This window comes from Oryctolagus cuniculus, chromosome 2 (assembly GCF_964237555.1).
Source record: "Oryctolagus cuniculus chromosome 2, mOryCun1.1, whole genome shotgun sequence".
NCBI classification, from domain to species: Eukaryota; Metazoa; Chordata; class Mammalia; order Lagomorpha; family Leporidae; genus Oryctolagus; species Oryctolagus cuniculus.
Genome location: NC_091433.1, coordinates 118,013,753 through 118,038,610, shown reverse-complemented (window position 1 = coordinate 118,038,610; position 24,858 = coordinate 118,013,753). Strand labels below are relative to the sequence as shown.

General features: G+C 39.2%; 1 protein-coding gene across 1 annotated transcript in view; it reads left to right on the top strand.

The window, feature by feature from the left end:
- DNAH6 (dynein axonemal heavy chain 6) overlaps positions 1-24,858 on the top strand; it is a 315,521-nt gene that overhangs the window by 74,272 nt on the left and 216,391 nt on the right. Inside the window, exons 12-17 of the mRNA XM_008254187.4 lie at positions 7,541-7,661; positions 9,633-9,784; positions 11,505-11,657; positions 15,348-15,599; positions 19,707-19,835; positions 24,262-24,375. Coding sequence (XP_008252409.2) covers positions 7,541-7,661; positions 9,633-9,784; positions 11,505-11,657; positions 15,348-15,599; positions 19,707-19,835; positions 24,262-24,375 — 921 coding nt within the window. The remainder of the gene's footprint in view (positions 1-7,540; positions 7,662-9,632; positions 9,785-11,504; positions 11,658-15,347; positions 15,600-19,706; positions 19,836-24,261; positions 24,376-24,858) is intronic.

Here is a 24,858-nt window from a genome sequence, read left to right as displayed (position 1 = left end):
CTCAGATGTTCCTCAGGTGTTCCTGGTGCATGTTGTCTCTCTCCTCCTTTATAGTCCTCTTCCACCAATCCCAACTCTGCTACCCACACGCCGAGTACGCTGCTCTCCTCCAATCAGGAGCAGGTCCTGCTGATTATTGGTTGAACCGGAGGCAGCTGTGTAGAAGCTGTTTCCTCCTCTCCCAGTGCCATATTGTGGGAGAGCAGATGCATAGAATAAGTCTTAATTCGAGTAACAGTCTAGTCCGAGTTGCTCCCCACAATTCCCCCTTTCTTTTTATTTTTTGGCGTTGATACGCGCCTGTCTTCGGTGCCCCGCGGCACACACTCTGCTCTGCTTGCTGGAGTTGCCCACAGGTGCTTACAAGCCCTATCAATCAGGCAAACCGAATCCGGGTCCTCTCTTCGCCATGTTGTGAGGAGGTTTTTAGGCGCTGATGCGTGCCTGTGTTCGGTGCCCTGCAGCGCATGCTCTGCTCTGCTAGAACTGCCTGCAGGTGCTTACAAGCCCTATCAATCAGGTAAACCGAATCCAAGCCTTCTCATTGCCGTATTGTGGGGAGACTTATTGATGTTAATTCATGCCTGTCTTCGGTGACCTGCAGCCGCCCACAGGTGCTTATCGTCTTACTAATCAGGCAGACCGAATCCAAGCTCTCTCATTGCCATGTTGTGGGGAGGCCTTATTTTTCTGTTTCTCTATCTCCGGGCATTCCTATTTCTCCTATTTTACTTCTATCTGCCAGCATTCCTATTTCTCTCATTTTACTTCTAAACTTCTGTTTCTCTTATCCCCGCGGCTTCCCGGCGCCTGCCCCGAGGCTGCTTCTCGGCGCCTCGCCCCACGGCGGCTTCCCGGCTCTGCGCGGCTTCCCGGCTTCGCACGCGGCTTCCCGGCTTCGCGCGCTCCGTGGTCTCCGCGCCCTTTGCGCCCGCACCACGGCCTTCGCGCTAGCCCCGCGTTTCCTACTCGCGCCCCATGCGCTCTCCCCGTTTGTGCCCCACGCGCTCTCTCTGCGCGCGGCGGCTTCCGCGAATCACACAGCCTAGCTTACGTTTCCGCTTCTCGGTTTTCAGTCGAAGTTCCCCGGGCTAACCTGACAAAATGCAACCTATAGCTTAAGTCTCCGCTCCCGGTTTGGCTTCCCGTCTTTTGCTCCCCGGGCTAATCTGACGGATTCCAACCTGGCTTATGTCTCCGCCCCTGGTCCCAGCTTTTCGCCTTTTGCTCCCCGGGCTGACTTGAAGAATTCCAAGCTAGCTTACGTCTCCGCCTCAGCCTGCCCCCGCGGCTTCATCCTCCCTAACATATTTTTCTCTACCCGGTATGTTTCCTAACTTTTCTTCCAACAATATTCCTCCCTCATTTCTCCTGGCTTCTCCCCACAGTCCGTATCCAAGTTTCTTCTAGCTTTCACTTTCGCTTTTAATCTCCTAGCTTCCCTGCCATAGTCTGCATCCGAGTCTAAGTTTCTTCTTGGTTTCACTTTCACTTTCAATCCTAGCTTCTTTCCCACAGTCCGTATCCGAGTCTATGCCTAGGCTTTCAATAGCGTCTTCCGGCACCTTTTCCGTCCGGCTTTTCCCTAGGCTCTTTGCTAATCTCTCTCTCTGGTATTTTCCTGCTTCTTCCCGCTTCTTCCCGCTTCTTCCCTCCTAGGTTTCTTATCCGAGTCACGGCACCATTATGTCGCTCCCCCTCTTCGTGGAGGAACGATACAGGACCCTGCGCTGTTCTTTTGTCTGCTCGGCCCTCCCCGGGTTTGCTGCTGGTTCTTGCCAGGTTGGTTACCGACCCTTCCACCTCCGTGGAAGGGCGGTTCCCCCTGCCACTTTCCCCACTTCCGTGGGGGAGCGGCACACCGCCAGCCGGCTCTCTCGGGGGCTGCTCAGATGTTCCTCAGGTGTTCCTGGTGCATGTTGTCTCCTCCTTTATAGTCCTCTTCCACCAATCCCAACTCTGCTACCCACACGCCGAGTACGCTGCTCTCCTCCAATCAGGAGCAGGTCCTGTTGTTTATTGGTTGAACTGGAGGCAGCTGTGTAGAAGCTGTTTCCTCCTCTCCCAGCACCATATTGTGGGAGAGCAGATGCATAGAATAAGTCTTAATTTGAGTAACAGTCTAGTCCGAGTTGCTCCCCACAGGATTGGTTCACTCCCCAGTTGGCTGCAACAGCCAGAGCTGCACCAATCCAAAGTCAGGAGCCAGGAACTTCTTCCGGGTCTTCCACACGGGTGCAGGGACCCAAGGACTTGGGCCATCTCCTACTGCTTTCCCAGGCCATAACAGAGAGCTGGATTGGAAGTGTAGCAGCCGGGCCTCGAACCAGCACCCACATGGGATGCTGGTGCTTCAGGCCAGGCCATTAACCCAATGCGCCACAGCGCTGGCTCCAAAACAGCTGCATTTTAAAGCTAAAAAAAATCTATATCTCAAAGAAAGATGATTAAGTAATTTTCAGAGGTAAGAGAATTAGATTGGCATCAAACTTCTCAAAAAGAACACATGAAGCAGGGAAATCGTGGAGCAGGACTTTTGAAGAAACCCACAGGAAGAAAGTGTGAATTAAGAACTTTTATTGAGCCAAGCTAGTCCTGTTAGTGTTGGGGCTATAGAAAAAAATGTTAATCTACTACAAGCAGATGACTTTGGAAAAAAGATGCCTGAAGGCTAGTGTTGAATGTATTTAATTAGAGATTTAGCATGGCCTAAAACAAGGATAGAGACAAGGATGGGAGAATAGTGTATAAAGTGCTATGTTCTAATGAAATATAAATAATACAACTTTCTTTTTTAATTTGTTTTTTTATCTTTGACAGGCAGAGTGGACAGTGAGAGAGAGAGAGACAGAGAAAAAGGTCTTCCTTTTGCCGTTGGTTCACCCTCCAATGGCCACCGGCCAGCCAGCGCATCGCGCTGATCCTAAGGCAGGAGCCAGGTGCTTTTCCTGGTCTCCCATGGGGTGCAGGGCCCAAGCATTTGGGCCATCCTCCACTGCCTTCCTGGGCCACAGCAGAGAGCTGGCCTGGAAGAGGGGCAACCAGGAGAATCCTGCACCCCGACTGGGACTAGAACTGGGTGTGCCGGCACTGCTAGGCGGAAGATTAGTCTATTGAGACACGGCGCCGGCCATAATACAATTTTCAAAACAAAAAAGATGAAAATAGGAAGTAAGCATAAGTTTACTGATTGGCACAGAAGAAGTTGGGGAAAACCACACTTGAAATTGTGTAAAGACCACAATGAGGTATCATCTTACTGATGTTAGGATGGTTGTTATCCAAAATAAAACAATAAAATATTCCAGTGAGGTTGGTTGTAGAGAAAAGGGCACCAGAATGCATTGTTGGTGTGAATGTAAACTAGCACAACTATTAAGGAAAACAGCATAGAGATTCCTCAAAACACTAAAAATGGATCTACCATATGACCCAGCTCTCTCTCTTCTGGGAATATATCCAAAGGAAGTGAAGTCAGCATATGAAAGACATACCTGCACTCCATGTTTGTAATAGCCCAATGCATAATAGCAAAGCTATGGAATTAAGCTAGATGTCTGTCAACTGGTATGACTGAATAAAGAAAATGAAGTATATATGCACAATGGGATGTTATTCCGACATAAAAAAAGAAGGAAATCCTGACATTTGCAACAAAAATGAATAGAAGTGCAGATCATTATGCTAAGTGAAATAAACCAAACTCAGAGAGAGAAGACAAGTATCGCGTTTTCTCAGTTCTCTTATAAAGAAAGTATAAAAATTGGGCAGATGTCACATTTTTAGTGTATAGTTATAGCTTCACTGAGTTACACCATGTATATGACAATGTACCCTTCTCCCCCCACTTTATGATCATTGCCATGAGTCTCACATTTGTTGATATTAACTTCCCTGTTTCCAAGAAGAAATAATATATATGTGCATGTACATAATGCCTACATATGAATTAAATGTGGTAAAATGTTAAAAATTGTTAAATATTAAAATTTTAAAAATTAAATACTTGATAAATGTATTTACACTTATTGGATAGTGCACAATGTATATACGTAACAAAACAGCACATATTACTTTATAAATATGTACAATTTCTATATGTCAAAAGAACTGTGAATAAAAATTTTATTAAAAATATTTAGAAACAACCAAAAAAATGAAATGAAAGATCAATAAGAAAATACATGTATCTTTTAAAAGCTATCACACAGAGGAAGAAAAAAATAACCATAGAGCATATTTAAAAATGACATGACTCAAGTACTTGGGTCCCTGCCACCCATGTGAAAGACCCAGATTGAATTCCCAGTTCCTGGCTTTGGATTGGCCCAGGTCTGGCTGTTACAGGCATTTGGGAAGTGAACCAGTGAATGGGAGAACTCGTTCTCACTCTCACTCTCTCTTCTGTCTGCCTTTCAAACAAATAAAATTAATTATTTAAAAACAAAACATGTGAGCAAAATGAGATCAAATATGTCAGTAATATAAAGAAATGTGAATATTTGGTTCACAAGCAGAACAAAACAATATGCTAGGTCAAGAGAAAAATCTTAAAGTAATTCAGAAACACTAAACAAAAAGAGATGCTCAATGGTATAGAAGCAAAGGTAAGGAATGATAAAGCAAGGTTTCCGATCCTGAGAGTCAGGGATCCAAGATGACCACCACTTCTCTATGAATTGCTGGGAGACCTCACAGACCCAGCATGTAGTTTCACTCAAGTTGAAGATTAATTATAGTGGGCCGGCACCGCGGCTCACTAGGCTAATCCTCCGCCTTGCGGCGCCGGCACACCGGGTTCTAGTCCCGCTCAGGGCGCCAGATTCTATCCCGGTTGCCCCTCTTCCAGGCCAGCCCTCTGCTGTGGCCAGGGAGTGCAGTGGAGGATGGCCCAGGTGCTTGGGCCCTGCGCCCCATGGGAGACCAGGAGAAGCACCTGGCTCCTGGCTCCTGCCATCGGATCAGTGCGGTGCGCAGTCCGCAGCGCGCCGGCCACGGCAGCCTTTGGAGGGTGAACCAACGGCAAAAGGAAGACCTTTCTCTCTGTCTCTCTCTCTCACTGTCCACTCTGCCTGTCAAATAAAATAAAATTAAAATTTTAAAAAAAGATTAATTATAGTGAAAAAGATTAGCAATGGGGAAAAGCACATGGGGTAAAGTCCAGAGAAACCCAGGTGCATGCTTCCAAGCAACCACTCCCTATGGAGGCACACAGGGCACTCCTAACTCCCCCAACAATGAGTTGTGGCAACAGGTGTGGAATGTCCTGTATCAGAGAAGCTTCTTAGAGTCTCAGTGGCCAAGGTGTGTACTGGGGACTGGCTACACAAGCACTCTCTACCTACCATACACCAAAATTCCAAACTCCTGGAAGGAAAACAGGTGTTCAGAGTAAACCACATTGTTTTCACAAACAGCTGTGCCACAGTGAGCCACTCTTCCCAGTTAGGGAATTGTGGGAACCCCTCTGAAATTCAATTCACCGTGCTGAACAAGGGCCCACATTGCAAGCAGGTCTTTCTAAGAATAGCAGTTTCAGGCCTCCTATGTTAATTGTCTTCTGCACCTTGATATCAGATAGAGTCGAGTCTAAATCAATAGCATTAAACAGAGCAAAGACATCTGCTTCAAAAAATCACAATTTGTAATGGAAGTAACAGTGAGAATTTCTATGCACCAAATAGCACAGGAAACACTTTTACAAAGTGAAGAGATGCTCTGAAACATAAATGGAACATAAATAGAAACACTAGGGGTAGAAGACTTTTCAGTAGATCAACTGAAATAAAAAAGGATATAGAAAAGCTAATCAACATTAACAGTGGGGAATGACAGAAATAACTATCAAAATGGAAAAAAATTAGATATTACTTTGCAGATATTACTCCAAGTAAATTCGAAAGCCTATATAAAATAGTTTTTACAGAAACATGTTTACCTAAATCAGCAAGAGCAGAAATAGAAAACTAATATCCACAAAATGAAGTTATCAAATAAATGCCTTATAAAAAGTGTCAGGTCCAAATGATTTCAAAGGAGAATGTTGTTAAATCTCCAAAGGCTAGAAATTCAAAGTGCTACCTATTATATCTAGAATAGTGAAAAAGCCTAGTAGGAGACATTTCACTCATAATAGCAACAAAGAAGGTGATATAATTAGGAGTGAATCCAATAAGAAATGTTAAGAACCTACATAGAAAACTTTTTTTTTTTAAATCTTCTGGAAGACACAAAAGTAAACTTGAACAGAAGTGCTTTAATGGATTGACTCAACACAATAAAGGTGTTCTTTCTCCTTAGATTAATTCATAAACTTAATACATGCCAATAACATACTGACAAGCATTCTCATGGAGCTAGGAAAATTTTGCAGTAAAGCTGATAAGTAAGAATAGATATATAAGAATATCTTAATGCTGAACAAAAGAAAAGCTATGAGGGGTACTATACTTACCAAATATTAAATATGAACATTCTGTACTCTTTCAAATGTACTACTGACACCTAAGTGTATAGGTATCAGTGGGCTAAAATAGAAAGTTCAGAAATATATCCAAGTACACATAGAAATTCATTAAATGACAAATATAGTACCTCAAACCCCAGATATGAACCTGGACTTTTTCATAAATGGAGGTGGGACAACAGATTAGCCATGTGGACAAATATAAAATCAGATCTACATCCCACATTATACATAAGAATACATGGACTGGGGAACTAAGTGTAAAATAAAACCTTTCAACTACAAGAAGAAAACGTGGGCAAATTCTTCTATAATTTTGTTCATAAGAAAGGGGTAACTGACTATGACTCAAAATTCAGATGTAACAATAGAACAAATTGATAAATGCAATGACATAAAAATGAAAACAAAGTCTTCAAGGCAAAAGAATTGTAAAATAAAAATACAATTATAACTTAGGAGAATCTATTTGCATTATATTTCACAGCTAACAATATATCTAACAACATGAAGAGCTCCTCAAGGGGAGAGAGGAACTCAAGTTGAGGGCAAGGATTTTATTAGGGCAAAGTATGGAGGACATTTTTGAATGAGAGACTGACCAGTCAAGGATTTGATAGTAAGGTTAAGTAAATGATTCTGTAGGCATGCTAAATAGTTTTGCCTTTTCCTAAAAGCCTTTCAACTAGGACACAAAGTTTGCAGTTTAGAAAGTAATAGGCATTGCCTCTTTGCAATATGTTTACTAGTAATACTTAAGTTCACCATGAAACCAAAAAAAAAAAAATTACATATGTCCTTTCTTTCAATTCTAAACAATTTGTCAAAAGTCAGATTTCAAGATGGATTTTTAAACTTTTCATAACAGTTTCTTCTTGAACACATTACCTGTTCCTTGACATCAAGAGTGGTATTTTTTCTCATGCATGTCTCCTAAGGTCAACGCATAACATACCACTGAGAACAGAGAAGCAGTGTGAATGTCTGTGTGTGTGTGTGTGTGTGCACGTTAGTGCTAGTGAAGAGAATTCTATTCAAGAAAAATGAAATTTTTTTCTTATTTATAATATTCAGGAAACTATTCAGGCAGCATTTGAATCTGCCTCCCTATATGCAGCTACCTTTGAAAAATTCCAGATATTCTTCAAGGAAAATGAAAGTCTTGATTTACAAGCTCTTAAACTTCAGGAACCTGGTAAGTTTTCCATTTCACTTACATTCTCGTTCCAATAATGATTTTTGATATATACGATAAGATTTATAGTCTTCTGAGTTCCTGTTTGGTGGGATTTGGTAGGCAAAATGAGTTGACCTGACAAGCAGTTTATTAATTTCGAGGTTGTTTTTCATAAAATTACTTTTTTCCTTTATTTTTACTCAGTGTACTGTTTTATTTCAGGATAATATGAGAAGCAATTCCCCCTTAATGGCTTATCTTCTGTATGAAGTTGTAGCAGGGCTAAGGCCTGTATTAGGGAAGAGTTGAAAGGAATGTATACAAATACCAATACCATTAAATAAGGTTTATTTAAATTTTCCTAGCACAGGAATTTGAGTGGCTCTTTTTTCCCAGGACCACATTGAGATGCGGTTGATGTGAACCAACAACTCTGGGTCATATCAGACTCAGGGGTGAAATTATATCATTAGACTTATTATTCCTAACAAAAGAAAACAGTCCACAATATCCAAGTTTTCATTTAAGTGAAGTCTCTAGTCTCCCTGATTTCTCTCAATTTGGTTCTGCCTGGGATTGCCAGTCTTGCCTCTGAAACCCAGTCCTGGGGCCAGGTTCTCACAGGTATTAACTATTTACTGTTTGGGACCTTGGAATATTGGCCTGGACTCTTAAACTCTGAATACCTCCTCTTTTTTTTTTTTTCAAAATTCTTTTATTTAAATAAGGTGAACAAATATCATATATATTTATTATATACAGATTTAGGAGCTTAGTGAATACCTCCTCTTTTAGAACTTCTGATGCTTCCTAAACCTTTCAATTCAACTGTTTCTTATAGGTTGATAGAAGGTAGCTTTGACCCTTGGATACCATATGTATCCTGTTTTCTTATACACTCAAACTACTATGACAGACCACATATTGTAGATCCTTTAAAAATGTCTTTTTAACTGAACTGTTAAGCAGACTACCCCCCTGTCTAGCCTCCATGGATGAAGAGGGGAGGGGTTTTTAGATTCTGACATAATCAACCACATTTCACCATCACATTCCTATAAATATCAACATTTACTAACAAGTTCTATGCCTACTAAGCACTTATGACATGATAGATGCTGTACTAAGTGATTTCCAGGCATTTCATGTAATCATCACAATTCTACTAACATTACACAAATAAGGAAATGGAGATTCATAAAGATAATAATATCTTCAAGATTATGCAGCACTTAAGTAGTAAGAAACCAGCTTCTGTGGCCTGTAACCCTGTGTACCTATTATACTTACTGCTTTCTTCTATCTCAAAAGGAGAAGGGGTGGATCTTATTTATCTTCTATCATCTATACTCTTTTTTCTCTTTGTGGATTAGAAAGAGCTGTTTTTAACCAGAGCCATGATAAAAATGCATTTACGGATCCTCAGGCTCCATTTGTTCCAGGTGGATTGGAGAAGGGAGAGAATGTAGGCTAGAAGACTATCAAAATACAACTGCAGCCTCTGCCAGAGCCAAGCAGATAAATGACTTAACCATAATGAAGGGTGCAGGAAGGGCAGACAGGTGCTGAGAAGAGGAATGGAAATAATTCTTACTATATTCAGTCTCTTGTGTTTCCACTTTTTGTGTGTGAATATTCTCAAAATGCTTTACTTTGTGGTATCTTGTGGACGACCTCTTAGATTTAGCCCAGCTTCACACCAGTCTAGCTAGAGAATCTTGTCATTCCAGACTGTATCTTCTAATTGTAAGTTATTGTCTGTCATCTCTTAAAAGGCATCAGAAAACATTTAATTGTAAAATATTAGTTGATTACAAGAATGAAATGTTACAAAGTGTTGTGAATTAACATTCTAAAACAAGGCACTCTGTGAATAATAACATTATGAATACATGAATAAATTTGTTAACATAATGATATTTAGTATACTGTATAGTCATCATTTAAAATCTAATATCTTTTATGATTTATACTCATTATTTTATGTAGATGTTAAGTTCTTTAGTGATCAACTGGAAAAATATCACAGACAGCACAAGGATGCCGTAGCTCTAAGACCCACCAGAAATGTAGGATTGCTGCTCATTGACACGAAACTGCTAAAGGAAAAGCTAATTCCATCACCTTTGCGATGCTTGGAGGTAACCATGAGCCAAAAAAGCTTCAGCCGTGGTCTCTACAGTTATTTTATGATTATTCCACCACAAAAGTATATATGTATTTATTTTCTAGTATTGAAAGTATTAAATTAACATAAGGCTACTGGATATCCTTGATTTCTAGAAAAAAAAATCCCATATTCTCTCTGTACAAACACAATGAGCTTTCAGATGAGAAAGGAAGGGGACTGCAGACCTCAGACTTGCTTCTTAACTTCCTTTTTGCTCTGTTGGGCCATTTTGAGGATTTCTGCAAATGACATACCACTGTAACAGCTCTGTGTCCTCGTGGGAATGCTGGGTTATCTGGGATACTGACATCAAGCTCGGGGGATCATTTTCTGATACATGATTGTCCCTAAAGGTCTGGTTATTTTTATATGAGTTGTAGACATAGAGAAATTTCTGCAATAACTTGAAAAACCAACACAATAATCTCCTTTGGAGCCAGTATGTACCCATACATTCTCAAATGCTTCCAGAAAGACAATGGCATAGGACAGGAATTGAAAAAGTATAGACCACAAGGGTAGTCTAGGCTGCCTCCTGTTTTATATACATAGTTTTATTGAAACACAGCCAAGACAACTTGTTTACATATTGTCTGTGGCTCTTTTATCACTATAAGAGCAGAGTTGAGGAATTGCAACAGATTCTATGTCTTAACAAATCTTAAATAGTTGCTCTCTGGCTCTTAGAGGAAACCTTTGCTGCCCTTAGTAAAGATGACAGAAGATAGAGCACTGTTTAGAAGAGTACAGACCTGAGTGATAGTATCTGTTCTGCCATTAATTAGTTGTGTGGCATTTGCTTTTTTTTTTTCTAGAGTTTTGCTTCCTTATCTATTAAAAAAGAAAAAAAAAATGCCTATACTTAGAATAAATTCAACTCAATTTCAATAAACATTTTTGAGCACTACTATGTTCCAAGCCAAAGAAAACTGAATTAAGCAGTCAGAAATTTCAGAACCTCCTGCATCTGAAATGTCCAGAGCCTGGCTGAACATTAGGGACATTTGATCTGATACCTCAGTGGTGTTACTAAGGATGCAGTTTCTTCCATTCTCTTTGAGGCTCCCAATGTGCCAGCTTCATCCTAAGAAAAGTCTTCCCTCAGAGTTTTGAAATAGAAGACAGAAGCTCCATGGGCTAATTATTTCCTTGCTTGTGTACAGAAAGAAAGAGAAATTGCAGTTCTGAGTATACCTCTCTCAGCCATAAACAAAAATCCAGGCCATCTGTCTGATTGGATCAACTGAGGTCAGGAGCCTGGTCTAACTCCATCTCTTAGACCAAAGGAGGCCATTCTCATATCTGCATAGTGATCAATCAGACTCCAGATTCCCATCTGGAACCAGATGGCCATCACCCAACATGAAAGTCAAGAAATTAATCCTGGGGAGGGCAACACAATGTTCCCCACGCAGGACACGAAGCAGAAAACATATTTTGCAAGATACCTGAGCAGTTAAGCTGAGTTTTTGATGAGCTGTGCAGCCTTCTTTGTTCCAGAGATGATCTTCAAAACGTGGATTTCCTATTGGCTTATGTGACTAACAGTAATTAAAAGAGAAAAAAGTCCCTTTCTATTCTGGTGCTTCCAATACCTACTAATTTAACACATGCCCAATTAAGATTTGTCTAAAACATACAATGAATTGGAAATGTTCAAGAATTTATGACTTACATTTTCTTTTTCTTAGGTGCTAAATTCTATGCTTCCTCGTTTGAGCAAGAAAAAAGTAGATGCCATTATTTCCGAGGCACAAGATGCAGAATATAAACTTGAGTTTGTTCCAACTACAACCATAGAATATGTTAATAGCTTAGTATTTCTTGATGAAATTCAGGAACGGGTGAGTTGATTATCTCATTTAACTAAATATTCCAGAACTTGTGGTTGGTCAGAAAGAAATATGACAAGAAAGAAGGAGAAACGAATGATCAAGAAACAGCTGTCAAAATATCAGGAACACATTCAAAGTAACTGTATATCCTAGATCACAGCAATTGTGCCAGCTAACATTTACCAAAGTCTTACTAAAGGGCAGGCATTGTACTGTACTTTCCACATGTTTCACATTTCTAATCCTCCCAAAGACTCAAGAAGGATGGATAATGTATTTTAAGATTTAGTTATTTATTGAAAGTGAGAGTTACAGAGAGAGAGAGAGAGAGAGAGAGAGATCTTGCACGTGCTGCTTCACTCCCCTAATGGCTGCAACAGCTAGGGCTAGCCAGGCCATAACCAGGAACTCTATCTGGGTCTCCCATATAAGTGGCAGGGGCCCAAGCACTTGAACCATCATCTTCGTTCTCCCAAGATGCATTAGTAGGAAGTTGGATAGAAAGTAGAGCAGTCGGGGCCGGTGCTGTGGCACAGTGGGTTAACGCCCTGGCTAGAAGCGCCAGCATCCCATATGGGCATTGGTTCAAGAACCGGCTGCTCCACTTCTGATCCAGCTCTCTGCTATGGCCTGGAAGGCAGTAGGAGATGGCCCAAGTCCTTGGGCCCCTGCACCCGCGTGGGAGACCCAGAAGCTCCTGGCTCCTGGCTTCAGATCGGCATGGCTCCGGCTGTTATGGCCAATTGGGGAGCAAACCATTGGATTGAAGACACCCCCCCCCCCGCCCCGCCTTCTCTCTGTGTGTAACTCTTTCAAATAAATAAATAAATCTTTAAAAATAAAAGTGGAATAGCCAGGATTCAAATGGGCACTCCAACGTGGGATGCAGCTATCCCAAGTGGTGGTTTAATGCACTGTACCACAACTGCCACCCCCAAGTATGGATCATTTTTATTCTCTTTCTGTGAATGAGCAATCAGATACTAAAATAGGCCACGTTGTCCAGGTTCACAAATGTATGTGGTAGAGCTGGAATTTAAATTTGGGCCTCTGTGACCACAAAACCAATATTTTCAACTACAGTTCATTGCAATTCTAACTTTTGATAAATGGCAACAGGATTGTAATCAAGATATTAGTCATAATAGAAGCCTTGACTTGTTTCTGAGTGCTAGTCATGAACCTTACTGTAGGACCTCTGTCCTTAATGTGTAGTTCAATGTGAATTAATGCTATGACTAGTGCTCAAACAGTATTTTGCACTTTGTGTTCTCTGTGGGGGCAAACTGATGAAATCTTTACTTAATACATACTAAATCGATCTTCTGTATATAAAGATAATTGAAAATGAATCTTGATGTGAATGAAATGGGAGAGGGAGTGGGAGATGGGAGGGTTGCAGGTGGGAGGGAAGTTATGGGGGGGGGTCCATTGTAATCCATAAACTGTACTTTGGAAATTTATATCTACTAAATAAAAGTTTAAAAAAAAAAGAATAAAAACACCCCTTGGCCGGCGCCACAGCTCACTAGGCTAATCCTCTGCCTTGCAGCGCCGGCACACCGGGTTGTAGTCCCGGTCAGGGCACCAGATTCTGTCCGGTTGCCCCTCTTCCAGGCCAGCTCTCTGCTGTGGCCAAGGAGTGCAGTGGAGGATGGCCCAAGTGCTTGGGCCCTGCACCCCATGGGAGACCAGGAGAAGTACCTGGCTCCTGCCATCGGATCAGTGCGGTGAGGGTGAACCAATGGCAAAAGGAAGACCTTTCTCTCTGTCTCTCTCTCTCACTGTCCACTCTGCCTGTCAAAAACAAAACAAAACAAAACAATAAAAACACCCCAACTCAAACTAGCTATGGTGCAGACAAAGCAGTAGGGGTAAAAGTAAATTTATGAGACTCAAGTGAAGCAAATGAAGGAGTCAGTGCTCTCCATTTCTCTCTCTCTCTCTCTCTCCCCCTCCCCTCCCCCTCTCTCTGCTCCCTTTACTTCTCTCTCTCTTTCCCTCCCTCCCTCCCTCTACTTCTTTCTGTCTCTCTGTCTCTCTTCTCCCTCTATTTCTCTCTCTCTCTCTCTCATACATACACACACACACACACGCACGCACACACACACTCCTTTATCTCCCATGCTTGCTTCTTTCTCTCTGGACACCTGGTATCCTCCTCTCAGATCCTTCTCTGTAGTGGGCAATAAAGCATTTGTCTTCAGTAGGCCATTTTTCATAAACTCACATTCACTTTGGTTTGGCATTTGAAGTAGAATACATTATTTTCTTAAATATCTGAAAATTGAAGAAATGTTATAAATTAAAATGAAAGAAGTCATTAACAAGTGGATCATTTGTTGTATATTGTTCACAGAATTACAAGGCTATTTTACATGCATACAAAAGGAACAGCTTTGTTTCTTATTTAGAAATCATTGACTTCTCAAAATGGCAAATGAGTGAATTTCCTCATTGGTACTTGCATATCCCAAGGGTTATAAGATGCCCAGCATTCGTTATTGTCTGTATTCGCTAAACCTCATTGGACAAATAACTGAAATTCACTTAAGCTAGCTTAAGCCAAAATAGGGACCCTACTGCAGTGTGTAAGGGTGTTTTATGAAACTTACCTTCAAGAATGTAACTACACTCAGGAACTGAGTGAAACCAGGAACAGGACAACTTAGGAAACACAGATGTTCCTCTCGCTCCGTCTCTTCTCTCTGCATCTCTCTCCCTTGTCTGCTTCACTTCCCTTGCTCTGCAGCAAGTCTGGCCACCAGCAACTACCCGGGTTTAGAAAGTCAGTGAATGAGATTGTCTCTCTCTTCCAGTATCAATTCTGGGTGCCTGGTAAATGGATTCAGGGCTCGGCAAGCTAAGGTTGGCAGCTGGTTCTCTGAGAACCTCTCTGAGCTGTCCTCATGTTAGGGACCTACTCTGCTTCCACATGAAAGCATGACACCTCTGCCAACAGCTGCGGTCTAGCTCTTTCTGTGTTCAGAATGATCCAGGCTGTCTTGGTCCCAGTTCATTGCTGCGTGGTTCAGCTTGTGGCCTGGAGGTTGGGTTGAGCAGTATGAACATGGCTACTCTTTCTAGAAGCATGTGGCAGAGTTGGGGGTTGGGGAGGTGCTAGAAAATTAGGAAAGACAAGAAATATACTGTTAAAAAAATATACTGTCCACTGGTGGTAAGACGTCAAAGTGAAGATGGTTTTTATCATTAGAATATAATAAAATAATTTCTTAAAGGAAGATGAAAAAGTCACCATAGAGCCGAGTCTGAACCTACTCAGCGTGTAACGTAAAAATGACCCAGTCAGATGACAAGGGCAGCACTGGGACAATCAGTGCTCAGCCCACAGGCATGGCAGCTCACATGTTACAACAGAGGCCCTCACAGCACACACTGGCCCTGCTTAATGCTGTTAGGGAACAAATGAGATGAAGAAGAGTAATTTGGAAGTGCACTGCTAATTGTGTTCAGCCCTGACCAACTGACCTCACAGGCCTGCTTACCTGTGCTGGAGCAATGACAATATATGCCATTCACCAGGCTTCAGTTAATTTGATTGTAACATTGAATGTACTTCCCATTGTGCACTATTCACGGCTTGATGTTCATATTACACAGTGGCTGTCTTCCATTAGAAATAACTTAAAGGGTGTATTAGAGTTCTGTTATATTTAACCAGTCAACGTTTCTATTTAGATTGAAAGCCTGGAAGATGAAGGGAATGTAGTGGTTCAGATGTACAAGCTTATTGAACAATACCAGGTACCCACACCTCCAGAAGACTTTGCTGTTTTTGCAACTATGAAACCATCCATTGTTGCTGTTCGGAATGCCATTGATAAATCAGTAGGCGACAGAGAAACAAGTATTAAGCAATTTTGCCTGCATCTAGGTAGAGATCTTGAAGACCTAAACAATGAAGTGAATGAAATAAAACTGCAAGCACAGGTAAGCTAAAGAAGTTTTTCTTTTAAGTGTGCAAAGTTTGCTTATTGCATTTTCATAAAGATATAATTAATAAATAAAAATGATATATATTGTTGAAACCAATATGATGTTTTGATGTATATATACATTGTGAAATGATTAATTAAACTAATTAATGTGGTCATCATCTTACATACTTATTTCATGTGGTGAGAACATTTAAGATATACTATTTAAACCATTTACAAGATACATTTCATTTTAAACTGATTTAACCTTTGTTTTTCATGGGTCCATTCTAACCAGTCAACATTGTCTTAGAGCTACTATCTAAAATTAAAGTGTTTTTGAACCTCTCTCTCTAGTTATTGAAAAAATTCCAGACCATCACAAGCAAAATATATTGTATTTATTATTTTGATATGTGTGTTTTTACAACTTCCTTGCACATTCTAAAATTGTAAAATATATTATATTTATTATTTTAAAATATGTGTTTTTACAACTTCCTTGCACATTTTATAGCTATTGTCACAATTTTAAAGTTTGTTTATTATGTTAAAATAATTCCCTTTGAGAAAGAGGCAGAATTTAAACTGATAAATGGTAGAGAGGAATATTTGGTTATCTTGCATCAATTTTTCTACAGAAAAGATACAAGTTATTTTTAAGAATATAGAACAGACATCAACGTCTGGGTGATAATTCACTAAGGCATACCCAAAATATTATCTTGTAATGTTTCATTATTTCATGATTAACTTTGGCTAAAGCTTATCACAAAAGTATAAAACCATGTGAACTTATAATCAAATAAAAAATGGAATTGCCCATTAGCATAGGATTAAAGAAGAATTTTAAAGTACATAGGAACACAACACAGACATCTGTGAGTTAACATGGACACATAAAACAGCTAACATTATGTGCTATTTGTCAAACGTAGTTCAAAGGACTTGACGCTGTTTTTACTTTTGAATTGAGGTGCTTTTGTACTTTCTCACAGACCAAAGTTTCCATTCTGTGATAGCTGTGCAGCTCAGGGAGTTATTAGAAAATGAAAATATCCACGTATTAACTACTCGTGTCAAGAACTACATCATTGCTGTTACACTCACTGTCCCCTCCTAATCATTAATCTTTTCTTCCATTGTAAAGGTAGCAACTTGAATTCTAATGTCATGAATTAGTTTTGACTCAGTTGGCAGAATTATGCCCTTTATTTTGGTATGTCCCTGAGATTCATTTGTGTTTCTGTGTGTGGATCCACACAAAGCAACATGAATGAACCTTTATGTGATTCATTGATTTCACAATTTAATTATCAATTTCATGGTTGATGGACATTTGGAATTGTTTACAATTTTGAAAGTAAAGAATATCCTAAAACCATTCTTATTACATTTGCTGATTTTAATTTATTTAATTCTTAAACATCCAGAGAGTTTTATTATTTACATTTTCCAGAGAAAGAAATTAAGGTACAGGGAGTTTAAATAGCTTGCCCAGATCATGCAGATAATAAATGGAGGAACCAGAATTCAAATGTACATAATATGTTTCTAATGGTTAGTAATCATCTATTAACTGCTGTACTGTGTGCTTTATTTTTTTAATTATTTATTCAAGAAGCAGATAAGACAGAGTTCTCATCTGTTGTTTCACTCCCAAAATGCCTGCAGATGCCAGAATTGAGCTGAAGCCAAAACTCTGAGCAGGAACTCAATCCAGGTCTCCCATGTGGGTAGCAGAAACCCATTCGATTTAGCCATCAGCACTGCCTCCCAGTGGCTGCATAGCAGGAAGCTAGAGTCAGGATTGGAGCCATACATCCATCCCAGGAACTCCTGTATGGAACATGAGGGTCTTAACTGCTAGGCCAAATACCACATCTCTTCCAGGTGCTGTGTTCTGCACATAGCAGACTATTAGGAAGTGTGAGTAGTTATTCATGGTGTGCATAGAAGAGCATTAGAGAGAGTAGAAGTGCTAGCATATGCTTTTTGTTTAATGATGCACTTTATACAGCATGATGCACATACAGAGAGAGAATGATAGTATGGGTTGTCTTCAATGAGTGCCTCTTCCATAGAGCATTTGAAATCAATTCACTCTCACTCATGGGCAAAGAACTATAACCTCATTATATACATAAAGGTTGTTGTCTAGCTGTCAAGATCTCCTCTTCTGCTGATGTGGAGAATTGGGGAGAAAACCTAAATATGGCAGTTGATGATAACTCAGTTTGTTTTAGTTTGAAATGTCTGTTTCAATTCCAAATCTAGATTTCCTATTGGACTCTTCTTTGGCCTTGCCACCATCCTATCCCACCTCTTCTCCTATAAGGAGAAACTTATGTTTCCTCATGGTGGGAGCAGAGGAAGGATATCTGGTCTCCACATTATCTTTCAGATGGCAGGAACTCACAGTGCAGTTTGGCTTGATGCACCTGGTTGTTCCAGGCAGTGGTAGCTAAGGCTCCTTCCTGGGTTCTGTAGTACCGTGCTAACCCCTAAGCTACACTCCATCATTTCTGCCATAGCCTACAGTCTCAAGTAATCTGGATTTCTTATCCTGGCTTCAGATCCATTCTGGTTCATGATTTTTTTCAACAGTTTCTGTTACCAGATCCAAGACCTGTGAGAACTTCAGTGTCACCTACATTGCCATCAATCCGTGAGGCACCAGAATGTCAACACAAGCCCTTCCGCATAGACGCTTCCCTTAGCTTTTCCTAATTCAGAGCATGTTCTCATTTTGAATGCAGGGCCATGCTGAACAAGACGTGGGATAACTGACCTACCCAAGCTGTTGCTATACTAATTCTAAGAATTCTTCCAATGTCCTCAGATTCTGCCTAACTTTCTTAGCTATTTCTACTCTGCTCCTGAACTATTCCATTTCTATTAACTGGGGTTTAAACCCTAAACAGGACATTAGTCTTCATTTTTGTTCACAGCAGCCAAACTGTGAATCAACCAAGGTATCCATCATCACATGAAAAAAAATTATATGTATGTGCATACGTACATATATGCACTTTCATTGGAATATTACTCAGCTATAAAAATAATGAAATTCTACCATTTGCAAAAAAAAATGGACACAAGCAGCAAACATCATGTTGAGTGAAATAAGCTTAACACAGAAAGATAAATACTTCATACATATTCTCCCTTATATGTGGTGGCTAAAATCAAGAAATAAATAATAATTAACAATGATAAAAGAACAAAATCAAAAAACAAAAACAGAAAGAGAAAGAAATGCCTGTGTGTTTCAGTATTGCTGCAAACAGTTTTGTCAAACTTAGTTTTTTCAAACTAGTGGTTAAGAATGTTATACAACTAGTTTTTATGAGCTGTAATTTTTTTAAAATGTTATTATATATGGCTGAAATGGTCATATCTCCATTCCATTATTGTTTATAGCCCTTGCCTATATTCCTGCTGAACTAGAGCCTTTTAACTTTGTACTTGTTGAATTCTTCATTTGGTGAAGCATTAAGCCCTTGACTGTAATGTAAATTATAAGTGTGTTATCTCAAAAACTGAGGGGGAGAAGGGAAAGGAAGGAAGGAAGGGAAGGAGAGAGGGAGGAAGGAACGAAAGAAAGAGGAAGGGAGGGAGGAAGAGAATATCATTTATCTTAGAATTATATCTATGAATGATATTGATCAGTTATCTACATATTAAAATCATATCAACATGAAAAAATTTAAGTACCAGATGATAAAATCAGAGGACTTTCTAATCCTTTATTATAAAATACAAATTTTTCCTTATGTCCTCTTTGATCTCTTTCTTGTTACATTCACCTCTCCTTTCCCAAAGTCATTTTGGTTGAAGAAATGTAGAAAATGTAAGCAGATGAAGGAGAATACATTAGCTACTATTTAAAAACAGTTATCCTCATGGAAATTCTTTATACACTTCTGTACTTTTTTTACAATGTATATGTATCGATTTAAAATTTGGAAAAGCAACATTTTTTAACATAGTTTCAAAAAATCAGAGAAAAAAGAGAATTAGACAAAAATCTGTTTTGAAAGTGTTTATAATTCATTTAGTATAATTGGTCTTCATCAGAAAATAGAAATGACTAACCAGAAACTTCTTAATTTTATAGGATCCACAGATTTTGGATATTAATGCTGACCAAGACAAAATAAAGGTGACATTGAATGAGCTCCAGGTCATTCTAGATGATCTTCAAAAACGTGCATTTCAATATAAATCCTATCAGAAGAATTTTAAGGTAATGTCAGTTCTGCCTGTCTGTTTTTAAAATGTGAGTTTAAGCTCAGGAATTTTCAATGTGATCATAATCTTTCAATGTTTGGGCAACTATGTACTAATCACTGTGCTATACATAATCTCAAATACAAAATAAATGTGCTCCCTGTGTTCAAATGTTTAAAGATTAGTACACAGAGAAGACAAAATATCTTTCATATTAAAAATACCATATGGTCTCTCTAATCTGTGGTAACAGAGTACTTAATATGTAATCTATAGGAGCAAAACTAGCACTTTGAGATGCAATGATTTTGAATAGCCCTTGCATTGACTGTTGAGGAACAATGTTTTTCTTGTTTGATTTTGTTCTTTTCTTCTTTTTTTGTTTTTGTTTTTGTTTGTTTGTTTGTTTTTTGCTTTGTACTGATCGGCAAACTCTCTACTTAGTGTAGGGTTAATCTTATGAGTATAAAAATTAACTGAAAATTGATCTCTGTAAAAAATAAGAATGGGAAAGGAAGAGCGAATAAGGGTGGGAGTATGGGTGGGAGGGAGAAAAGGAGGGGGGAAGAATCATCACATTCCCAAATCTGTATTTATTAAATTCATGAAGTTGTATTCCTGAAACAAAATTTTAAAAATGTATTGACAAAAGATACCATGGATAGCCTTCAGAGCCCACCCAGACCCATCAGAACTCTGTATTATCGCTTTCTTGGTCTTGAGTTTCCTCATGTGTAGATCAAGATGATAACTGGTTTTCCTGACTCACATTGTGGTGATTTTCATGTGGTAGGATGGATGTGATAGTTTTATTAGACTGTAAAACCTTCTATGGCTCCATTAACATATTTACTTATTAATTCCTTAGCTTTAATTAGAAACAGCATTGGAAAAAATAAATGTGACTTTTGTAGCTGTGGGAAAAAAAGTAATTATGAATTATGAAAAACTCTCAGACCAAAAACTATAGCTTCTATAGTAAAATGTATATGTGTTTTTTAATGTGACCAATTAAAATCTTTCTATCCTTCCTTGAATAAGATTCAAGCTTCTTTTACATTCAATATGTATGTTATGATTTCATGAACATGGTGTGATTTGCCCAGATTTAATGTGCCAATATGATGAAAGGATAAATCCTCAGCTCAGCAGGAGTCAAATGGGTCCAACAGGATAGGTTTGAAAAGCTAAAAGATTTTTATCAAAGGAGAGAAAGGGATGCAAGTGCTTTGAACTGCTTTTCCAGTGACCAGTAAGAAAATATTGCTGTGGTCAAAACCAGAAGGTTACCAGCAGTGAAAAAGGTGCTGCCCACCTTCTCAAAAGTCCTGGAGGAGTGTGTCTGTACGTTACATGGGAATGCGCCTGTCTCTTCAAGATCTGTATGTGAGTGGTCGGAACATTATCTAATGTGCTATCCACTCCAGAGGCCACGGCTTGGTAGAGCAATCTGAAAAATAATGAGTTCAGTACCAAAGAAGCTGGTGTATAACTTGTGACAGGAGGTTTGGGCATGGGAGAACTAGAGTTAAAAGCTTTTCTGGGTTGAGTTAACTGATCTACATGACAGGTTTGTAGTACTGCAAGATATAAATAGTAGGAAGGGGAGAGGATTACTGAGGGAACACTGATGAGAAGCTATAACTACCAGGAAGATGCTCCTTGAGTCAGGAAGAGTAACATTGGTGTTGTCAGCAAGATGGCAGATTGTGAAGCCCCACTTCCTCTTCACCCCCCGTCACACTGATTCAACAACACATGAACCAGTTTCCCTTGTGAGACATACAGAGAGGCCAGTTGAGAGTCTTCTGTTTCCAGGGCAAATGTGAAGCCACCTGCACTGAAGCCAGTAGGATAACCCACACTACCCATTCACTGTAGTCCCTACCCCTAGCACAGTACCACACAATTCTGAGAAACTGCAGACTTTTACTGTAAGGGGAAGACAGCATTCTCACTTTTCAGAGAAACTGGTTTTTGTCTTGCCTGAATCACAGTATGGGCAGGAAAGTATCCCAGATGGAGAGCCACTTTGAGTTTAGACTAGTACACACCCACCGGCTATAGCTCCACCCCATGCCTCAGCACAGAAGCGACTAAAACTCCCAAACCCCAGCTTCTCTGTGGACAGGGAGAGAGCTGGCGTTTCTGTTCAGTTTTCTAGGAGGTGAGCTGCTCTTGGGACGAGCCTCTGTGTTGCCTGTCTCAGAGTCCTGACAAGACCCAATATACTCTAGATGCCTGGAAGATGCTAAGAACAAGGGCAGTGGTTTAACTGACACAAACTCACTGCCAGAGCCCTTTTTCATACATGACTTAAAAGGCAGTGTTTATAATGGTAGAAAATGTTTGGAAACTACATATTTGATAAGAAGTTATTATCAAAAATATATAAGGTACTCCTACACCACAATAACAAAATATCAAGTGGCCCAATTTTAAAATGGGCAAAACACTTGAATAGACACTTCTCCAAAGAAAAAGCACAAATGGCCATAGGTACATGCAAAGATGCTCAACATGATTAATCATAAGGAAAATAATAATAAAAACCACAGTAAAGTATCAAATCATACCTGTTAGGATAATAATTATCGAAGAAATAAATTAAATAACAAATGTTGACAAGGATGTGGCTAAATTGGAACCTTTATACTGTTGGTGGGGGTGTGAAATGGTGCCATTGCTAGGGAAAACAGTAGGGTGTTTCCTCAAAAATTTAAAAATAGAACTACCATATGAATCTGCAGTCTGGCTTCTGATCATATGTCCAAAAGAATTGAAATCAGGATCTTGAAGAGATACTTGCATTAATCACAATAGCCAAAATCTGGAAACAACATTCTCCATCAACCAGTAAATGGATAAAGAAAATATAGTATATACATACAATGGAGTATTAGAGTATTATTGAACCTTTAAAAAGAGGGAAATCATGTCATACTACAAAATGGTTGAAACTGGAGCAAATTATGCTGAGTGAAATAAGACAGTCATGGGGATAAATACTACATGATCCAACTTACATATCGCAAGTAGTCAAATTCATAGGAGCAGAAAGTAGAATAGGGGCTACCAGAGGGCAGGGGAAAGAGGAATGAGTATACTGTTCAATGGATATAAAATTTCAGTAATAAAAATGAAAAATTAGGAGATCTAATATAATTATTAACATTGTTATAGTTAACAATACTGTAGGTGCAGGTATTTGGCACAGCAGTTAAGACCCTACTTGAGCCTCCCATATCAGTGTGCCTGGTTCGAGTCCCAGTTCTGCTTCTGAATCCAGCTTCCTGCTAATGCATACCCTAGGAAGGCAACAGATGGTAGCTCAAGTACTTGGGTCCCTGTTACCCATGTAGAAGATGCATATGCAGTTCCTGCCTGCTGGCCTCAACCTGTCCCAACCCTGGCTGTTATAGGCACTTAGGGAGTGAACCAGTGGGTCTGTCTTTCCATCTCTCTGCTTTTCAAATAAAATAAAAATAAATGTTTAATTAATGAAAACAATGCTGTAGTTTACAATTAAAAGTTTGTTAAAAAGACAAATCTCATGTTTTATATACTTTTATAATGACATAAGTAAAAGAGAAGGCATAAATTTAAAAATAATTTTCAAACAAATCAGAGCCTACAATGGAAGACTATCTCCATCCTTCCACTCTCCATGTTTATACTGATCAGTTGCCTGTGATCTATCCTTCTTTGTTAGCTCTCAATCATTTGGGGACTAGAAGTGAAAGTCCACTGATTTAGGTTGCAAGAAATCATTTCCAGCTCTTGATGGAAGGCAAGGTTAAATCCCAGTGTCAAAGCCCTAGTTTATAAAATGGCCCAATACTAACTCACTAGCTTACTAGAGGTTTCCCCACCTCCAAGCCTAAACAATCTCAGAGCTTTTCTCATGAAAACAACTTCTTTAGATTTCCTTGTACCCTTCCTCTTCATAGGGTTGATGGTACAGTCCTTGATGTTATAAAGAAGCAAGACTCCAGGATGTCCTTTCCATCTTAAACCTTGCCATCTCTCTCACCAGAGACCTCTTCTGTCATTTAAGTACATCTAAGTACCAACTTCTCATCATCTAAGTAGAGAAGCCCTAAATTGTCTCCAAAATCATTTGTTTTCCCAAAAGTCAGGCCTGTTAAGTGCATATGTGGTCCAATTCAATGAAGAATTCCCATGGTATTCCTATAATATTCATATTGTTGGAGATTTGAGCTCTAAAAAATATAAGGAGTTTTATTTTTGTCCTCAAATAGAAATTGTAACATATATGGGGTATCATGGGTTTTTTCATTTGTTTCTCTCTTCTTCTTTTCCCCTTTAAGAGCCACATTCTGCCAAGTAGTCAGTGTATCAGAAACTCTTAGTAAGAGGATAACATAAGATCTTTAAATCTGAAAATTAAGTAGTGCATTTTGTTTACTATATTTTTAAAGGTAGAAGTATCCAAATTTGATGCTTTGGAAGAAGTTAGCGCTGAACTGAAGCTCAAACAATTGCTCTGGGATTCTTTCTCTGAATGGGACAAACTCCAGCAAGACTGGTTGAAGGTAGAAAAAAAGCTCTCATTCTTAAGTTTTTTTATATTATACTTAAAATTCTAATAATATGAACTATTATTTTAAACAAATCAGAGTGTTTTTAGTGTCAGTAAAGTATACAGAGACAGTTGTATGGGAATTTTTAGCAACTTTCCAGTAAAATGCACAAAAGTCCTTCTGTCATTATATACTAAAGAGCAGAAAGTACTCTTGTAAGTGCTCCAATTAAGAAAGGTAAATGATAGAAGTATCGAAGGACCTCAGCTGTATGACGTTTAACTACTATATGGTTTCTAAACACAGTGTTGTCATAGTGCACAGTATTCTTGAGGGCTGTAGAATTTTGTGATCTATATACTTAAATTTTTCTCTTATATTAGCTTTATATTCTTCTTGTCCTTCAGAAAAGAAACTATTTTGTTTATTGCAATAGAACAGAATTAAAGTGATAAGATCTAAGATCTTCCTTTGAGAGCTCAACAGTAGTTAAGG